This window comes from Canis lupus, chromosome 28 (genome assembly GCF_003254725.2).
Source record: "Canis lupus dingo isolate Sandy chromosome 28, ASM325472v2, whole genome shotgun sequence".
NCBI classification, from domain to species: Eukaryota; Metazoa; Chordata; class Mammalia; order Carnivora; family Canidae; genus Canis; species Canis lupus.
The window spans coordinates 40,743,817-40,758,641 of record NC_064270.1 but is presented as its reverse complement, the minus strand read 5'-3'; the positions used below and the strand labels follow the sequence as shown (position 1 = coordinate 40,758,641).

The following is a 14,825-nucleotide window of genomic DNA, read 5'->3' as shown; positions in this document are numbered from 1 at the left end:
CGCGAGGGCCCTGGGGCCGGGCGCAGGGTCTGAGGGGGCCCGTGTGGCCGGTCCTGGGGCAAGGCGGGCACTCACCTTCAGGATCAGCTCCCTGGCGGACGGGGACATGAGGACGCGGTCACACCACGCGGGGCACCGGGTGTTCATGTACTGCCTGCCCTGGCCGGAGTCCTCGCTGTACGGGTAGCTGCGGGGACAGAGGCACGGGTCAGCCGGTCGGCCACGGCTCTAGCCCCGCCTCCCGCGTCTTCCGGGCCCCCGGGGAGGGCCGGGAGGTTCTTCCCACGCACGCGGAGCGGCCAGTGCTGCGCAGGGAAGGAACCCACCAACAGAAGATTCCAGAGCACAAGGCCAAACCCACGATTTAAGTTCTCGCTTGAATTTTAGTTGTAACAGGCCCCGGGGACAAACCAATGGCATCACCTGTGATGCTGTGCTTTGGGTCTGGGACGCTGTCTGAGGACGGCTTGGCCCGGCCTGGCTCTGAACGCAGGGGTGCCGCTGGGGGACTCCCACCAGGCGCCCGGAGGCGGAGGCGGGGGTTCAACGCGGGCCCAGCCCCGTCCCCGTGCCTGCCCCACCACAGCGTCTGCTCAGTAGGTGTGCGGTGCCCCGGCCGCGGGCTCATCGTGGTGGCCCGGCCCATGGCCGTCCCGGACTCGGGGCTCCGGCCACTGGGCGCCCCTCCCACCCACTGACCTGGCTCAGCCACGGGGCAGGGCCCTGACGGCAAGGGACACAAACGTGGGCGGGGAGCCTGGGGGCGCCGCCAGCTGGGGACCCCAGGGCGGCTTCTTTCCAATTCCAGGACCCACGGAAGCAGTCCCGTCTCCGTCCACGGAAAACCGCCAGCCCCACCCCAAGTGGGCATCCTGACGGGACTGAGGGGTGAAGAGCGCACTCAGGATGAGCTGCCTTCGGGGAGACGGGGGCAGCGTCCCGTGTGCCCGCAGCAGTGAGGCGCATCTGCCCACCGCTGGTGACCTCGTACGGCCGTCACTAGAGTCTAGACTTTTCCTTGTAAAAAAATGTTTTTAAGTTCATTCCAAAGGCCCACGTGGTCTTGGGTGCGAGCTGGCGTCTTCTCTGCTTCACCTTCCTGCACCTGGAAGGGGGGACGGCGCTGGCCTTCGGGCCGCTCTGCGGAGGACCCGGTCCCTCTGCTCTGCGGCCTCCAGACCCGTGTCGGGCCTGCACGCTGACCAAAGGGTTCCCGCCTGCCCGTCCTGCAGGGGGTCCCACACGCCTTCACCAGGAACAGAGGCCGAGGGCCCCAGCCCCTCAGGGAATCAGCGTTTCACTTGACTAAAGACCCAAAGCAGCAAATATGCTTAAAACCCAAACCCACCCAGTCCTGCCTGTAGCAGCAGCGCGTGCAGGGGGCCCGGACGGCAGCGGCTCTACAGACGCCTGAGCAGGAGGGCGGCGAGCCCGTGGCCGATGCTGCTCCGCGCGTGCAGACGCCGGGCCCCCGGCTCCGCGGCGGTGAGGAAACGACAGCACCGGCCGGGCCCTGCCCGCCTTGGACCCGCAGCCTCGCCTGGGCTGGGGACGGGCTCGCTCCAGGAACGTGCTGCCTGGGAGCCGGGGACGGGAGTCCGCACGGATCAACCCCAGCTTCCGGAGGACAACGTGCGGAGTCGCGGGTCGAGAGCGAGAAGCCCCCCGGCTGGGGACGAGGTGGGGATGAGGGCGGCTGCGAGCTGGAAGCCGTGGTGGTGGGCGGGGGCTCTCCGCAGGCGACAGCGAGTCATCGCAGACTAAAGGGTCGTGCGGAGATGCAGTCGGGCAGGGATGAGCTCCCGGCGCTCGGACACCCCCCTCCACGCTCGGGCACGCCCCCGATGCTGCGACAGCAAACCCGTTCGGGGGCCCAGCTGGTCCTGGGGGCTCGTCTAGGGCCGCACACAGCACCCACAGACCACCAGGACCTACCAGGGCCAAAGCTCAGAGTTTGCACCACGGGCCCAGGGTTGTGCCAGGACACAGAAGGCGACTTCTAGATCCATGGGTCAGAGGTGCCTGCGCAGACCGCGGAGCTTCCGTCCTGCCCTGTCCTCGCCGGGACCCAACAGGCGGTCACCACTCACAGGGGCGCTGGGATGAGTCCCAGAGGAGAGCCGGAAAAGCCGCGAGTAGCGGCTTCTGGGTCCGCACCCCGAGGGCAGTCCCGGGATCCCGCATGGCCTGGCCCATCGTGCTTGGGCAGGACCCGGCCGCCACCGTCCACGGTGTCCACAGGGCACTCAGCAGGAGGAAGGACCTGTGCCAAGAAGGGTCCTGCTGGTCGAGGCACTGCCCTCGCTCCCACAGCGCAGGGGCCCCTGACCCGGGAACGGGCCCAGCCACAGCGCGGACGGAACGGTGCCGCTGCCGCTGCAGGGAGGCCCAGGGAGCCGGGGGCGGGGGCAGAGCACCGGGGACCCGGCCCGCGCAGCCCCAGAGCGGATGGGGTCAGGACCAAACCTGCTGCCACGCCTGCGCCTCTGAGGCAAGCCCTGGAGGGCCGGGGGCACAGGCAGGCGGTGCCCGGGCCGGCTGAGGGGGAGCCGTGACCGCCGGTGACAATCGCCCACTTGTCCCCCCCACCCCCGGGGCACCTCCAGCTCCGTCCCTCGGGATGTGGGCAGCGGCCCCTTCGCGGAGGCCGGGAGACGCGAGGACTCCATCGGAGCAGGCGGGCGGGCGGGGCTGCGGGGGCGCACCCTGACATCACGGCCCTGACATCGCGGCCGGGAGGGCACAAAGCCCGGCTGTGTTTCCAGCCCTAACCCACAGGGCGGCCGCGGGTGGGGGACGCCGGGCTCAAGAGGAGACAAGGTAAAGCACAGCCAGACCAGGACGTCCTGCACCTGCTCCCCCAAGCAGGGGGCACCCAGGGAGGCCGCGGGGACCAAGCGCCTCCTCGGAGCCCTGCCCGGTGACAGCAGCCGCAGCCCGGTACCCAATACGCTGGTGTAGACGCGGGCCCTCGGCGGCCTGGCAAACTGCGTGTCCCTAAGTACTCTGTTTCAAAAACCCCCACCGTTACTGATATTCCCAGAAAAGACCGAGAAAGACAAAAAGAGAAGGAAAGGGAGCAGGAGCCGCGGCCACACTGCGCTCTCGGGTGGAGAAGGGGCGGCGGCACCCGGACCGGCCGCGGAGTGCGCACCTGGCTCCCCCGAGCGGCTCAGCTCTGGCCACCCCGACACCGCGGGGGCCTCGCCCAGGGCGCAGGGGACGGCGGGCGGCGGGGCTCCTTCCGGTCCGGACCTCCCAGCGGGACAGGTGACCCCAGACACCAACCTGCGGCCCGAGAGCCTCTATCCCTCATCTAGAAGTAAACGCCCCGGGGCCGACCGCCCGCCTCCTCGAGCCGCCTTTACCTCGCTTTACAGACTTTTGTCCTCAGAAGCCACGGCTTCCCCTCACTCTGTGATCAGCTGTTGAGCAGAAACACCTCCTGCCCACGGGACCGTGATCCTCCCCGCGTGACTTCCCCGGGGATGAGGAAACTGCTTCGAGAAGTTCTGAGTAGACCAGCAGCTCCTGTCGTCACCGTGTCACCCGCGCGGCACGGCCCCCACGTCCAGGGACGGCCCCGCTGGAAAGCCCAGGGTCGTGGCTTCAGCACCACCAGCAAGTCACGCCTGTGCGACCTGCGCGTGAGCACGAGTGCACGGCCTTCTGCCCCGTGCGGCTGCCCTGGGGTCTGCTCGGGACCAGCCTGCCGCATCCTGCCGCGTGGCGCTCCACTGCGGGGGCGAGTCTCCGACCGCCACGGTGCGCCCTCCGGCCCCTTCAGTTCCTGGCTAGTCCCGGGTGTGGTGTGTGGAGCCTCCGGGTCCCGGGGCCCTCCCGGGGGGTCGGGAAGGTGCGCGTGGCCCTCACGCGTCTGCCGCGGCCGTCGTGCTGGTGCTGGTGGCGCCCCTCAGCCCTGCCCCCTGGGCGCTGCACTCACCGTGCAGCCTGGGAGGCGTGCGGTTTCGAGATGCGGTGGGATGAGGAGAACATACGTGACGCGTGCTGCCGGGTGGCTGTTTTGGTTCATTTCATGGAATATCTCTGTTTTGCCAGAAAGGCAGACGCTGCTGTCACTCAGGAGTTTTGTCAAGCAGCGATGAAACGAGCCACTTCTCCAAGAAAACATCCAAGGCTATTTGTAGCCAGTGACAAAATCCAAGCGTTTGAGCCTAGCCCAGAACCCCGGAGAATGTGTGTGGGCCCCGTGCCTGACAGCGGCCCCGGGAAGACCGGCCTCCACTCGGTGATGCCAAGGGAAGCGCCGTCCGACACCTGCCGACACCTGGGGCCTGCGTACAGTCGGGCGACCCGGGGGTTCTGGGGGCCGGCTCGTGAGGTCGCCCCCGTGTGTGCATGGGCGAGAGACCGGGCCCTTCTAACCGCAAGGAGCCAGCGGCTCACAGATTCGGGTTCAGATCCACGCGGTGAGCCGTCGGAGGGCCGTTCGCCTCAGAAGCACAGGGACACACCGCCGGCATCTCGGACCTGCACGTGTCCAGGTGCCACCCCGGCCTGCGGGGCGGAGGGGGGCAGGTGCCACCCTGGAGCGCGGGGCGCGCCCTCCTGCCCGCCGCACACTCTGCCTCTTGATCACCACCCGCGGGCGGCGGCTGCCGTCGTTGCCCTAACGCAGGTGGGAGCCGCGCTGCGCCCTCGATGGGAAGGAGCCGAAGGCGCTCTGGGAATGTCGGAATGTCAGAATGTTAGCCCGTCTTCCAGCAAAGTGACAGCATGAAGTTGCAATCCACTAGGCCTGAGGGGCTGTGAGTCCGTGGGGAACAGCGACCGATGTCTGGAGAACCCTCTCTCCCTTTGAGGCCGGTCCGCAAACGGAGCGTCTGTGGGGGACTCGGCGTGTGGCTGTGCCGACGCTCCGCGCTCCGGCCAGGACGAGCGGCCCCGGGCATGCCCGGCCCCACGCAGTGCTGCGGGAGGCGCCCCCGGGAGGGACCCAGGCCGCGTGACCAGTGTGCAGCGCGCCCCCGGCTTGGAGGTGCAGGAGCAGCAGCCGCGGGAGCAGATGCTCAGGGTCCCTGCGCAGGACAGACAGGCGACGCCCTGGGACGGCGAGCCCCACGTTCCTGGATTCGGAAGAACCGGAGCAAACATAGGCCTTGCTGAGCCCAGAGCCCCGTGAGGACGGGACAGCCTGAGGCGGCCCCGGCCACACGGGCTCAGTCCTCGCAGCCTTCCAGACAGTCCCGGGAGCCCGGCAGCGCGCAGGGAGCTCCAGTAGGTCCTGACACGCACCGAGAGCCGCGCCGGCTGAGAGCACGCGGGGCCGCCCAGGAGCGCAAAGCCAGTCCCACGGGGCGGAAACGTGTGGGGCGCATCTCCCGGGCTGTGGAAGGGGCCTGGCATGCAGGGTACCCCTCGGTCCCTGCAGCATCTCGCTGTGCACAGCCCTGCCTGGGCAGCGTGGACGACGCACCGGGGGCCCCCTCTGGGAGGGTCCCCACAGGGCCCCGCCGACCTTTACAGACGTGAGCCGTGCAGCGCGGCCTCCGACCTCACAAGCCTCTGTCCAAGGGGAGGAGCATCCTCCAGTCCAGGACGCGTGTGCCTCGCCAGGGCACTGGCCTCCGCGGAGCCCCGGGGGAGGGTGGCCCTGCGGGTCGGGGTGCAGCAGCCCGGGGGCACCTCGAGCTCAGCCCCACCCGCAGGCGCCCTGGCCCCGTGCAGAGCCTCGTGGTCCAGCAGTCCAGCCTCAGACCCCAGTGCTGGGGCCCGGCCCTCAGGACACGGACACCCCCGAAGTCGTCCCGGGGTTCCCCGCACTGGCCCGGGGCGCGTGGGGATGGAATTCCTGCCTCCTCTCCCACGGGGGGACCTTGGGCCCGGGGCGGGGGCAGAGGGGCCGCAGGCCTGCCAATCTGGAAGGCTCTGGCCCCGAACAGGGGTTTGTTCACTCACGACTCAGCGGGCAGCGCTGCCCCTCCCCCGGTGGGCGTAGCACGGCGTCCCCAACTCCCGCACACTGCACACTTGGGGCTTCCCGCCCTCTGCTCCAGGGGGGACACGGGAAGCCCCCAGCTGCTTCCCGCCACGAGCTGCTCAGTGCTGCGGGCTGCGCACAGGCCGTGTACACACACCCACACCCAGGCCACACACGAGTACATACCCACACGTACACATGAATGTACACACTCCCTACTCACGTGTGTGCACACCACATGCACAAACTCCGCAATAGGTCTTGCACACGAACACACTCCCACATACACACTCATGCACATGCAAACAGCTACATGCACACGTGCACACATCACGTACACATACACGTACATAGCTTAGGCACACCCACACCCATGCAGTGGTCACTTGCATACACCCAAGTACATGCACACACCACATACAGGCCCTTGTGTGCACACAGCCATGCACACACGCACACACAACCCGTACCCCCACACCTGTATAAGATACGTGCATACACCCCTACACCTAGATATGTGCACATATAACCACACGTGTACCAAGTCTGTATACACACACCTACACACCTCATGTACGCGCGTGCAAACCCATGCACACATGTGTGGACTCTGTACACACATACAAACCCAAACACATATACGCTACACACACACGTACAGTAACCCACACACACCCTGCATGTACGTGCCTTTACCTGTGCACGTACCACATACTTACCCATGTGCACACACATGCACTCATACCTGAGGAAGACCCACATACTTGCTCACAAGCACATGTGCCTACACAGTGCACACAGTCCTCTGCACACATCCCCATGCATACATGGAGGTGCCCATGCGGCACACACGTGCATACGCCTACACACATCTGCACACGAGCTCATATACCATTAGGCACACATAGCCCCCCAGATGTACACACACGCGCACACACACACTGCACGCCCGACCACCTATTTTACGGTACAGTCAGGAGTACCTGGCAGGCACCACACCTTACAGCCGCTACCTCACCATCGCTCATCACCTGTCCTGGACTTTGCTGCAGCTTAAACTCTTCCCACAGCTTGGAGCTCTCGCAGCCCCACGTGGCCACCCTGCGGCTGTGGACCCTGGTCACAGGCATGATCTCAAAAACGCAAAAGAGCTGGGAGGCGTGGGTGGCTCAGAGGTTGAGCATCTGCCTGCAGCCCAGGGCGTGACCCCGGGTCCTGGGATCGAGTCCCGCGTCGGGCTCCCCGCAGGGAGCCTGCTGCTCCCTCTGCCTGTGTCTCTGCTTCTGTGTCTCTCATGAATAAATACAATATTTTAAAAAGTACAGAAGAGCGAAAGGAAGGGGATTGGTGTGACCCAGACATGGGGGAGGGTCTCGCCACGGTCTCTGAGCAGAAGCTGGGCTCGGCGTCTGAGAGCTGTCGGTTTGCTTGGAAACCTTCCACCTTCCCTCCTCCCGTGTCCATCCAGGGAAAGTACCGTCTCATTTCCTAATTAAAGGGAAAGTAGGGGATCCCTGGGTGGCGCAGCGGTTTGGCGCCTGCCTTTGGCCCAGGGCGCGATCCTGGAGTCCCGGGATCGAGTCCCACGTTGGGCTCCTGGCATGGAGCCTGCTTCTCCCTCCTCCTGTGTCTCTGCCTCTCTCTCTCTCTCTCTCTCTCTCTCTCTCTTTGTCTATCATAAATAAATAAATAAATCTTAAAAAAAAAATAAAAAAAGGGAAAGTATCTGATGAGTTGACTGACCAGGCAGGTAGCGCCTGCACCTGTGAAGCCAGTGCTGCTGAGACACCCGTGTCCCCTCCTGTCACAGTTCCTGTCCCCAGTCCGAGTGAGCTCTCTGCTCCTCAGGCTCACGGGGCTCCACAGGCCGACCTGGACGGCTCGGGACACCACCCTGCAGCCCCAGGTCCCCCGACAGCGCAGGGACATCGCTGGGGGCCATCCTCCCACGAGCCAAGCAATCCCCACAGAGATTTATGCTCAGCAGCAGTCGCATGCCTCACGGACCCGGACCTTGCTGAGGGCAGGGTGACCCCAGCCTGGGCCCACAGCCCACCCCAGGTGTCCCGGTGAACGCGGGAGGAGGTACCCCAACAACCAACACACACGCGCAGCTCTCCGAAGCTCCCCCCACGTAGCACGAAGTCACCCACTTCTCCTGTCCAGGGGCAGAAAGGGCCCCACACAGGCAGGCAGGGTACCCCACCCTCCCAGCGAGGCTTGTGCTTCCTCGGCCAGGGACCACCAGCCCAGGACCCCACCACCCACGTGGCCGTCCTGCCAAACTCCCGAAGTGTCGGGCGGGGCCAGGCGGGTTTCTCTCTGCTGCCCGGGCTGGTGGTGGGCTTGCTGCTCGCCCCCACGCACTGGCCACTAGGCCCTGTGGGCTCTGGGCTTGAGAGAAACTTGGAGATGCAGACACCAGTGCAGGGTACATGTGTCCACAGGGTCGTGGCCTCTGCCCGAGGTGGCCCCCAGGCCTCCTTCCTCCTCTCCAGCTCAGCAAAGACCGAGAAAGAGATCCTCGGGTTGTTCAAGTGAGAGGCGCCATTCGGGGCATCCGGCCTACCGCAGCCAGGAAGGGGCGGGCTCACAAATCCTAAGACCCTCTTTAGGTCTCAGGTGTACCTGGAAGTGTCGCGAGTTCAAGGGGGACACTGTGGTCAGTTCCTGGGTGGGAACTGCTGGGGTGGCCCCCTGTCCTGCGGCATTCCTGGCTGTCCCAGACCTCAGCCTGGGCACCGAGTCGCTGCCTCTCTGGTCCCCTGCAACTCACGCGGTGGCCCTCTCGGCCAGAGTCTGGACCCTGAGGTCAGAGGGGCACAGCCCATGTGCACCCGCTGCAGGAAGTCCTGTGCGCAGTGGGCTGCGGGGTCCTCTGCCAGCCTCCGCGCACGGGGCCCAGGGATGGGGCACCTTCACAGCACACGTGAAAGCCCATCTGGTTTCCGGGCATATTCTCGGAGCAGAGCTATTGTGTCTGGTGACAGGGTGTGACGTGGGCCCCGGACGCCCCCACGCCTGTGTTATAAAGTTTCCCTGAACGTGCCCCAGTGACGAGGATTCACACCGGGGTCTGAGAAAGGAGAAGGGCCGGGGAGGAGTCCCGGGAGAGGCCTCCGTGGCCCAAGGTGCCCTCCCCTGAATGCCTGGCACGGCGGGGGAGGCGGGCTGAGCCCCCGTCCAGCCGCAGCTGCCGAGGCCGCCCTCTGCGGCTTCCCTACGCCCCACGCCCTCTAAGGCCTGGGCACCGGTGCGGGCCGCACCCCCAGTGCTCGCGACGGAACGGGCTGTCACTGCTGCGGGTCAAGGTGCTGTGAACAGCAGAGTAAAGCACAACAGAAACTTCGTGTCTAAGAGAAAAACACCCCCAAACCTACCCCAGCACCCACACTGCCGAACGTCCTACGTTCCCAGAAAGACCCAGTGTGCTGGTCTGAGAAGTGGTATTTGGCATATTTCATAAAAATCTTTTTCTTTTTTTAGAGAAGAGAGCAGAATCGCTTATTGCTCTCAGCTGGCTGCGGCCTTCGGGGCTGGGCTAGAGCGGGCAGGAGGAAGGTGTTCACAGGTGCACACGGCCCCGGGGGAAGTTACCTGCTCATCCGGCACGCGGGGGCTCCTTACCTGGGAGGAAACGAGATGTCCAGCTCATACAGCCTGTCCTTAAAAACAGACAGCTCTTTGTCAAATTCTAAGAGCTAAAGAAAAGAAAAGAAACAAGAAAACAAGGTCACTGTGGCTGGCCTCCCGGGGGGCACGGTCGTGTGCGGCAGGGACCCACGCACTCCCAGGAGCCACGCCAGGCCACAGAGGGCCGTACGCAGGCGGAGCCGCCGGGGCTGCCCACGGGGTCCCGGGGGAGGTCTGTGGGCTCCCAGCAGGCCCTCTGCCCCGGGGTCCACACTGGGCTCCAGCCCCCTGCCCAGGGCGGCCCGGCCAGGCAGGGTCACCTCTGCCGGAACCACACGGGGCAGCAGACACGGCAGCGCCCTGACGCCGACGCCCGGCAGCACGGACACGCTCTCAGCTCGGCCCAAATTAAGGTCAACGGTGACCACGCTGGCGCGCAGGTGGGGTCAGCAGGAAGCCTGGGTGGGAAGCACTGGTTTCTGCGCGGGGAAGACAGCAGCCTGCCCGCAGAACCCTTCGGAACCAACCCCGAGGGGCACGGTGTCCCAGCGGGGAACGGGTGCCACCAGCCGTGTCCACCCCAGGCCGAGCTGAGCCTCCGCGATGCACAGCCTCGGACGTGCGCGTGGGTCAGGTCCTCGGCCCCCCAGCTCCTGTCCCGGCACCTCGTGCGTCACACCAGAAGTGTGACATCAGCAGCTCCATGTTTACGCAGTCATGGCCTGTGTGCCAAGCTGCTCCCTGAGCCACCTGCACACAGCGCCCCCCGCCAGGAGGAGCGCGGGGGGTTGTGGGGAGGGAGGGTACACCAGTAGAGCAGTAGAGCCTCACGCACGTTCCTGCAGAATCCCAGACACTCAGACGCGGATCACAAAGCACCTCGGACCCTGCCTGGGCAGGCTCAGATGTCAGGGGTTGGGGGCCTGGACCCCTCGTGCCACCCGTGAGCCCATATCTCCTGAGCGTGAGCCTGCTCAGCTTTCTGATGGGGACGGGCCTGGGGGACCCAGGGTGGTTGCCAAGCAGGGGTGCAGGGACCCACGGGGGGTGGAGCTTCAGGGAGGGGGTACCTGTGGGGTGGGGAAGCATGTGGAGCACACAGGGGCTTGGCTTCTATGGCACCGAGTGGCCTTGATGCCCAGCATCAAGGGGAGACTCTGGCTCCTCCTCCAGGGAGGTCTCCAGGCCAAACAGCTTCTGGAAAGTTCCTAGGTCAGTTCTTCCAGTGGGGCTGGGGATGGAGAGGAAGGGTCTAGGGACAGAGACGCACCCTCCGTGTGTGCGTGGGGCCCGAACAGGTCCTGCAGTTATGTGCACGTTTACTCCTGTGTTTCTACGCGTATTACACGCACACACACACGCCTATAGCGTGTTTCTTATCTAGATCACCCTGCAGCTTGAATTCCCGACTTCCCAGATCAGAGACAGGCCCTGGATGTGGCGGGGTGGACGTGGGGGGCAGCTGCTGGCTCGCACAGGCGCTCTGTGGTTTTGACGGAGGACGGATAAGAGGAACTGGCCTGGCCCGGGTCAGAGGCCGGGTTTCCAGAAGGGCCGGTGTGGAGCCTCTAGGGAAGTCCGGCCAGGCTGACGGGCGGCCTGGGGGTCAGCAGGAAGCATCCAGGGCCCCTTATTACTGCAGGGTCGCGTGTGCAGCCGCAGGGCCCGTGCTCCGCTCTCCAGGCGTCAGCACATCTTCCCATCTCTCCCGCACTGAGCTCAGGCGCTTGGAGAAGTCCATGTTGTGGAGACGGAGGTGTTGAGACCCTCCGGGATGCGCGGCGGTGGCGTCCTGGGACCGCAGCGCTCCCACGCACCCCGCGGAGAGGTCCTGGGCCTCCCCGGCGCGCAGACTCCTCCCTCGGGCCGCCGAGTCGAGTCGTGCCTGGCGCCAGCTCCCCTCCTGCGGGGGCCGGCGGCCTCTTCGCTGCCCTCTGCCCGGTCTCCTCCGTCTGGAGCCCCGCTGCTGGTCGGCGCACCGCCTGCCCCTGAGGATGCGTCTCCCGTGGCCCAGCGTCAGCTCGCCCAGCGTGGCCGCCGGCGCGGCGCTGCCCTCCACCCCCACCCCTGCCGTCCTGCCTGGGGCGCCGCGCCCTACACACCGCCGCCGCCAATTTACCTCGAGGGCTTCTCTGTGGCCACCTTCTAGAAGTTCTGTGTTATTTAATGTTTCTTCCTGGGTGTGGTGTCTGTTTCTGATTCTTTCATGTTTTTAATCATTTTAAATATTCTCATTTTACAGTTTCTGTCGGCTACTGTGCTGTTCACGTGCTGTTCTCAAGCGTGCGCCCGACCTGTGTGGGGCCTGGACTGCAAGCTCGCCTTCGTGGACCTTCGTCTCGGGGGACGTGGGGCTGCCGTCCATCTGACCCCACCCGCTGTGAGAGGCGAGGGGCCAGGTGCTCAGGTACAGGTACTCGGAACGTGACCCATCCGCTGTGCGGTGCCGGGGCTCTACGCTCTTCCTTACACGTCGAAGGAAACCCGGGGAGACCTGGGGTGTCCCCCAGGCTCGTGCCCCCCGGAGCCTCGGCCAGGGCACCCCTTCTCCGCGTGGACGGCCGTGGTCTCTCCTGAGTCTCGTGCGGCGCCGCTTCGGGACTCACTTGCAGCTGACCCTCCTCTGTCGCCAGCAGCCCGCGAGCCCCATGGGGCATCTGTGTCCAGAACGGGGCCCGAGCAGCACCCACTTGGTGGCCCTAGGACTTGATTTTACAGCAATCCACACTCGCTTCCTACTGTTTCCTCAGGAAAGGGCACTGCCTGTGTCCAGATTCCTCCCCTGAAAGGGTTCTTCTCTCCCAGGGAGACGCCACTGCCTCCCGGCTGCAGGCCAAGCCCCCGCGGCCCCCCAAGCTCTGCAGGCGGACAGAGCACGCACCGTCCCTCGCTGGCACACGCACGCACACACGTGTTCCGCTGTTCTGAGAAATTTCTGAGTCAACAGACTATAAAGCAGTGACCACGAGGACGCTGACCAACTTCACTCCACTGTGTGTCTGACCCCAGTGACAACAGTGGGGGTTCCCAGGTCCCCAAGACCAGCCTGGGGGACACCAGGAGGGGCTACGGGGGCTGTGACTGCGCACTGACGCTGGCTCTGCGTGGGAGCCCGTGCACGTGGCTTTCCCTGGTCACCTGCTGAACGTTCCAGTTTTGTGCAGCCTCGGAAAGAGACCCTGGAAGCCTTCCCGGGCCCTGGGCCTCCGCAGTGGCCAGAAGCAGCCTGGAGGGCGTCCACGTGGGTGCCCAGGGCCCGTGGAACCCGATACCCGCACGCTCACACGCGTGTGCTCCAGCAGGCGCGGCCTGGCAGCAGGCCTGAGACAAGCTGGAGACTCGGATGAGCCGTCGGCGTGGCTCCGAGCAGGAGGGCGGCTCTGCCAGCGAGAGAGCACAGCGGGCAGGTGCGCCATGGGGCCGACCGCGGCAGCCCCTGGGAGGGAGCCACGGGGAGCCCGCTGCGTTTCTGTGTTTCTACCTGCTGCGGGTGCGAAGGAAAATTAAAGCAACTCGATAGCCGGTCTGGGACGGGTTTGAGCCTCCCAGCTGCTGAAACCGTAACAGCCCCTCTGGGGGGAGCTGGACCACCGGGGTCTGGCGGGCCAGGCACCTCCTCCTGGGCTGTCCTGCCGTGCGCCCGCACCCCAAGCCCCGCACGGAAACACGCAGCTGCTCCCCGGCGGCTCTGCCCGTAGAGCCCCCGTCTGTTGGCTCATCTGTCCGTCTTCTAACGTGGAGATGTTCTGAGCCGTGAATACTCACGCTAGGTCCACGGGTGCTTACTGAGCCTCTGCCGTGTCAGGCCCTGCTAGACGCTCAGGAAAGGCCGAGGACAAGAGCGGACGACCCTGGCCCTCCTGGGCCTCCCCAACCTGGCCCACGCGTCCCAAGCCGTGCTGGCAGCTCGCCGAACCCCCGGGGGACCAGGGGGACGCGCCCAGGGCTCCGTGACGGCGGGGGGCGCAGGGCTGCCACGGGGCCATCTCCAGCCCTGAGAGCTTCCTGATTAGAAATTATGCTGCATTTCTGTTGAAATGATAATTTGTTTCTCTTTGAGATTTTTCAGAAACATGATAACCAATTTCGCATGTATCTTAAACATTCTTGTTGATTACAAAGTGAAAAACAGCGCAGGGCGTGTGTGGACAGTGATAAAGCGGCGGGGCCGATCATATGTATCTGTCAGCAGCTGTCCCCGCTGTACAAATTCCACTGTTACTGCAGAGACACCACGCTGATAAAGAAAAAAGAGCCCGGAAAATCAATGCGCCTTGAGCTAGAGCAGTTGCTAAACACACAGAAAACATCTCTATCCAACAGGCCAAGCGCTGTGAAGATTCCCAAGCCCTGCCCTGGGACAGCCAAGGAAAATTTAATCTCTCCAAATCCTCACCAGGGCACTCCATCCTGCAGCCCTGACAGCCACACTTATAATTAATTATACAATTTCGATGGGAATATCGACTAAACAAAGCTATAAATCATAGAAAAAGTCAATAGGCATGGACACATTCAATCATGTCCCGGCCAATGATTACTACTCTTAAAATACAATAATTATTTCCAGAAGCCAGCTTGAATTAAATTTCTGTCAGGCGGGTACAAGACCGGTGCTTGATGAAGGGCGCGATGGATTTTGGGGCTGCGTCCGGCGCAGGCACATCCATCCTGCGGATGGCTACTTTGTTCCAGTGGCCGTGGGGCCGCCTCGCCGCGGAGGTGAGATGGCTCATCAGACCATTTATCTTGTCCCCCGTGGCTGGTCTGGACGACCCCGCTTCCTCTGTGTGACTGACGTGGAGGCGCCGTTCAGCGTGCCAGGTCGCGGCCGGGGGCACGGAGTGCGCGTCAGCGTGGCCCCGCGAGGCGTCTCTGGAGGCCACCCAAGGCCGGAGAGCCCTCGGCACACCCTCTGTGCCTCCGGGGAGGCCGCGGCCCGGGCGCCCTGCCCTCCACGAGGGGCCACACCGACCCACCAAAGGGGCACGCGAGTCTTTCCAAAAGAACCCCATGGAAATCGACTCTCCGTAACCCTACGCTGCATTTCTTTCATCTCCGAATGACATTCAAACAGTCTCCTGAATATTCAAACTCATTTTCCTCCATCTTAAAAAACTGTATAGGATAAATACAGAACTAAAAGCTGCCACCTCCAACAGTGACAGCATCGGTCATTTCTAATGGCGGTAACACGCGCTTTGCCCAGACGCAGAGGACAGTGGCGGGGGGTCCGGGTGTGCTGGCTCGT

At 64.5% G+C, this 14,825-nt stretch overlaps 1 protein-coding gene across 3 annotated transcripts in view; it reads right to left on the bottom strand.

The window, feature by feature from the left end:
• Positions 1–14,825, bottom strand: part of INPP5A (inositol polyphosphate-5-phosphatase A) — a 159,025-nt gene that overhangs the window by 4,478 nt on the left and 139,722 nt on the right. For all 3 annotated transcript variants that reach the window (XM_025467712.3, XM_035707959.2, XM_025467713.1), the window contains 2 exons: positions 9,569–9,642; positions 76–187 (listed from right to left, as the gene is read on the bottom strand). In XM_025467712.3, the coding sequence (XP_025323497.1) occupies positions 76–187; positions 9,569–9,642 (186 nt within the window). The remainder of the gene's footprint in view (positions 1–75; positions 188–9,568; positions 9,643–14,825) is intronic.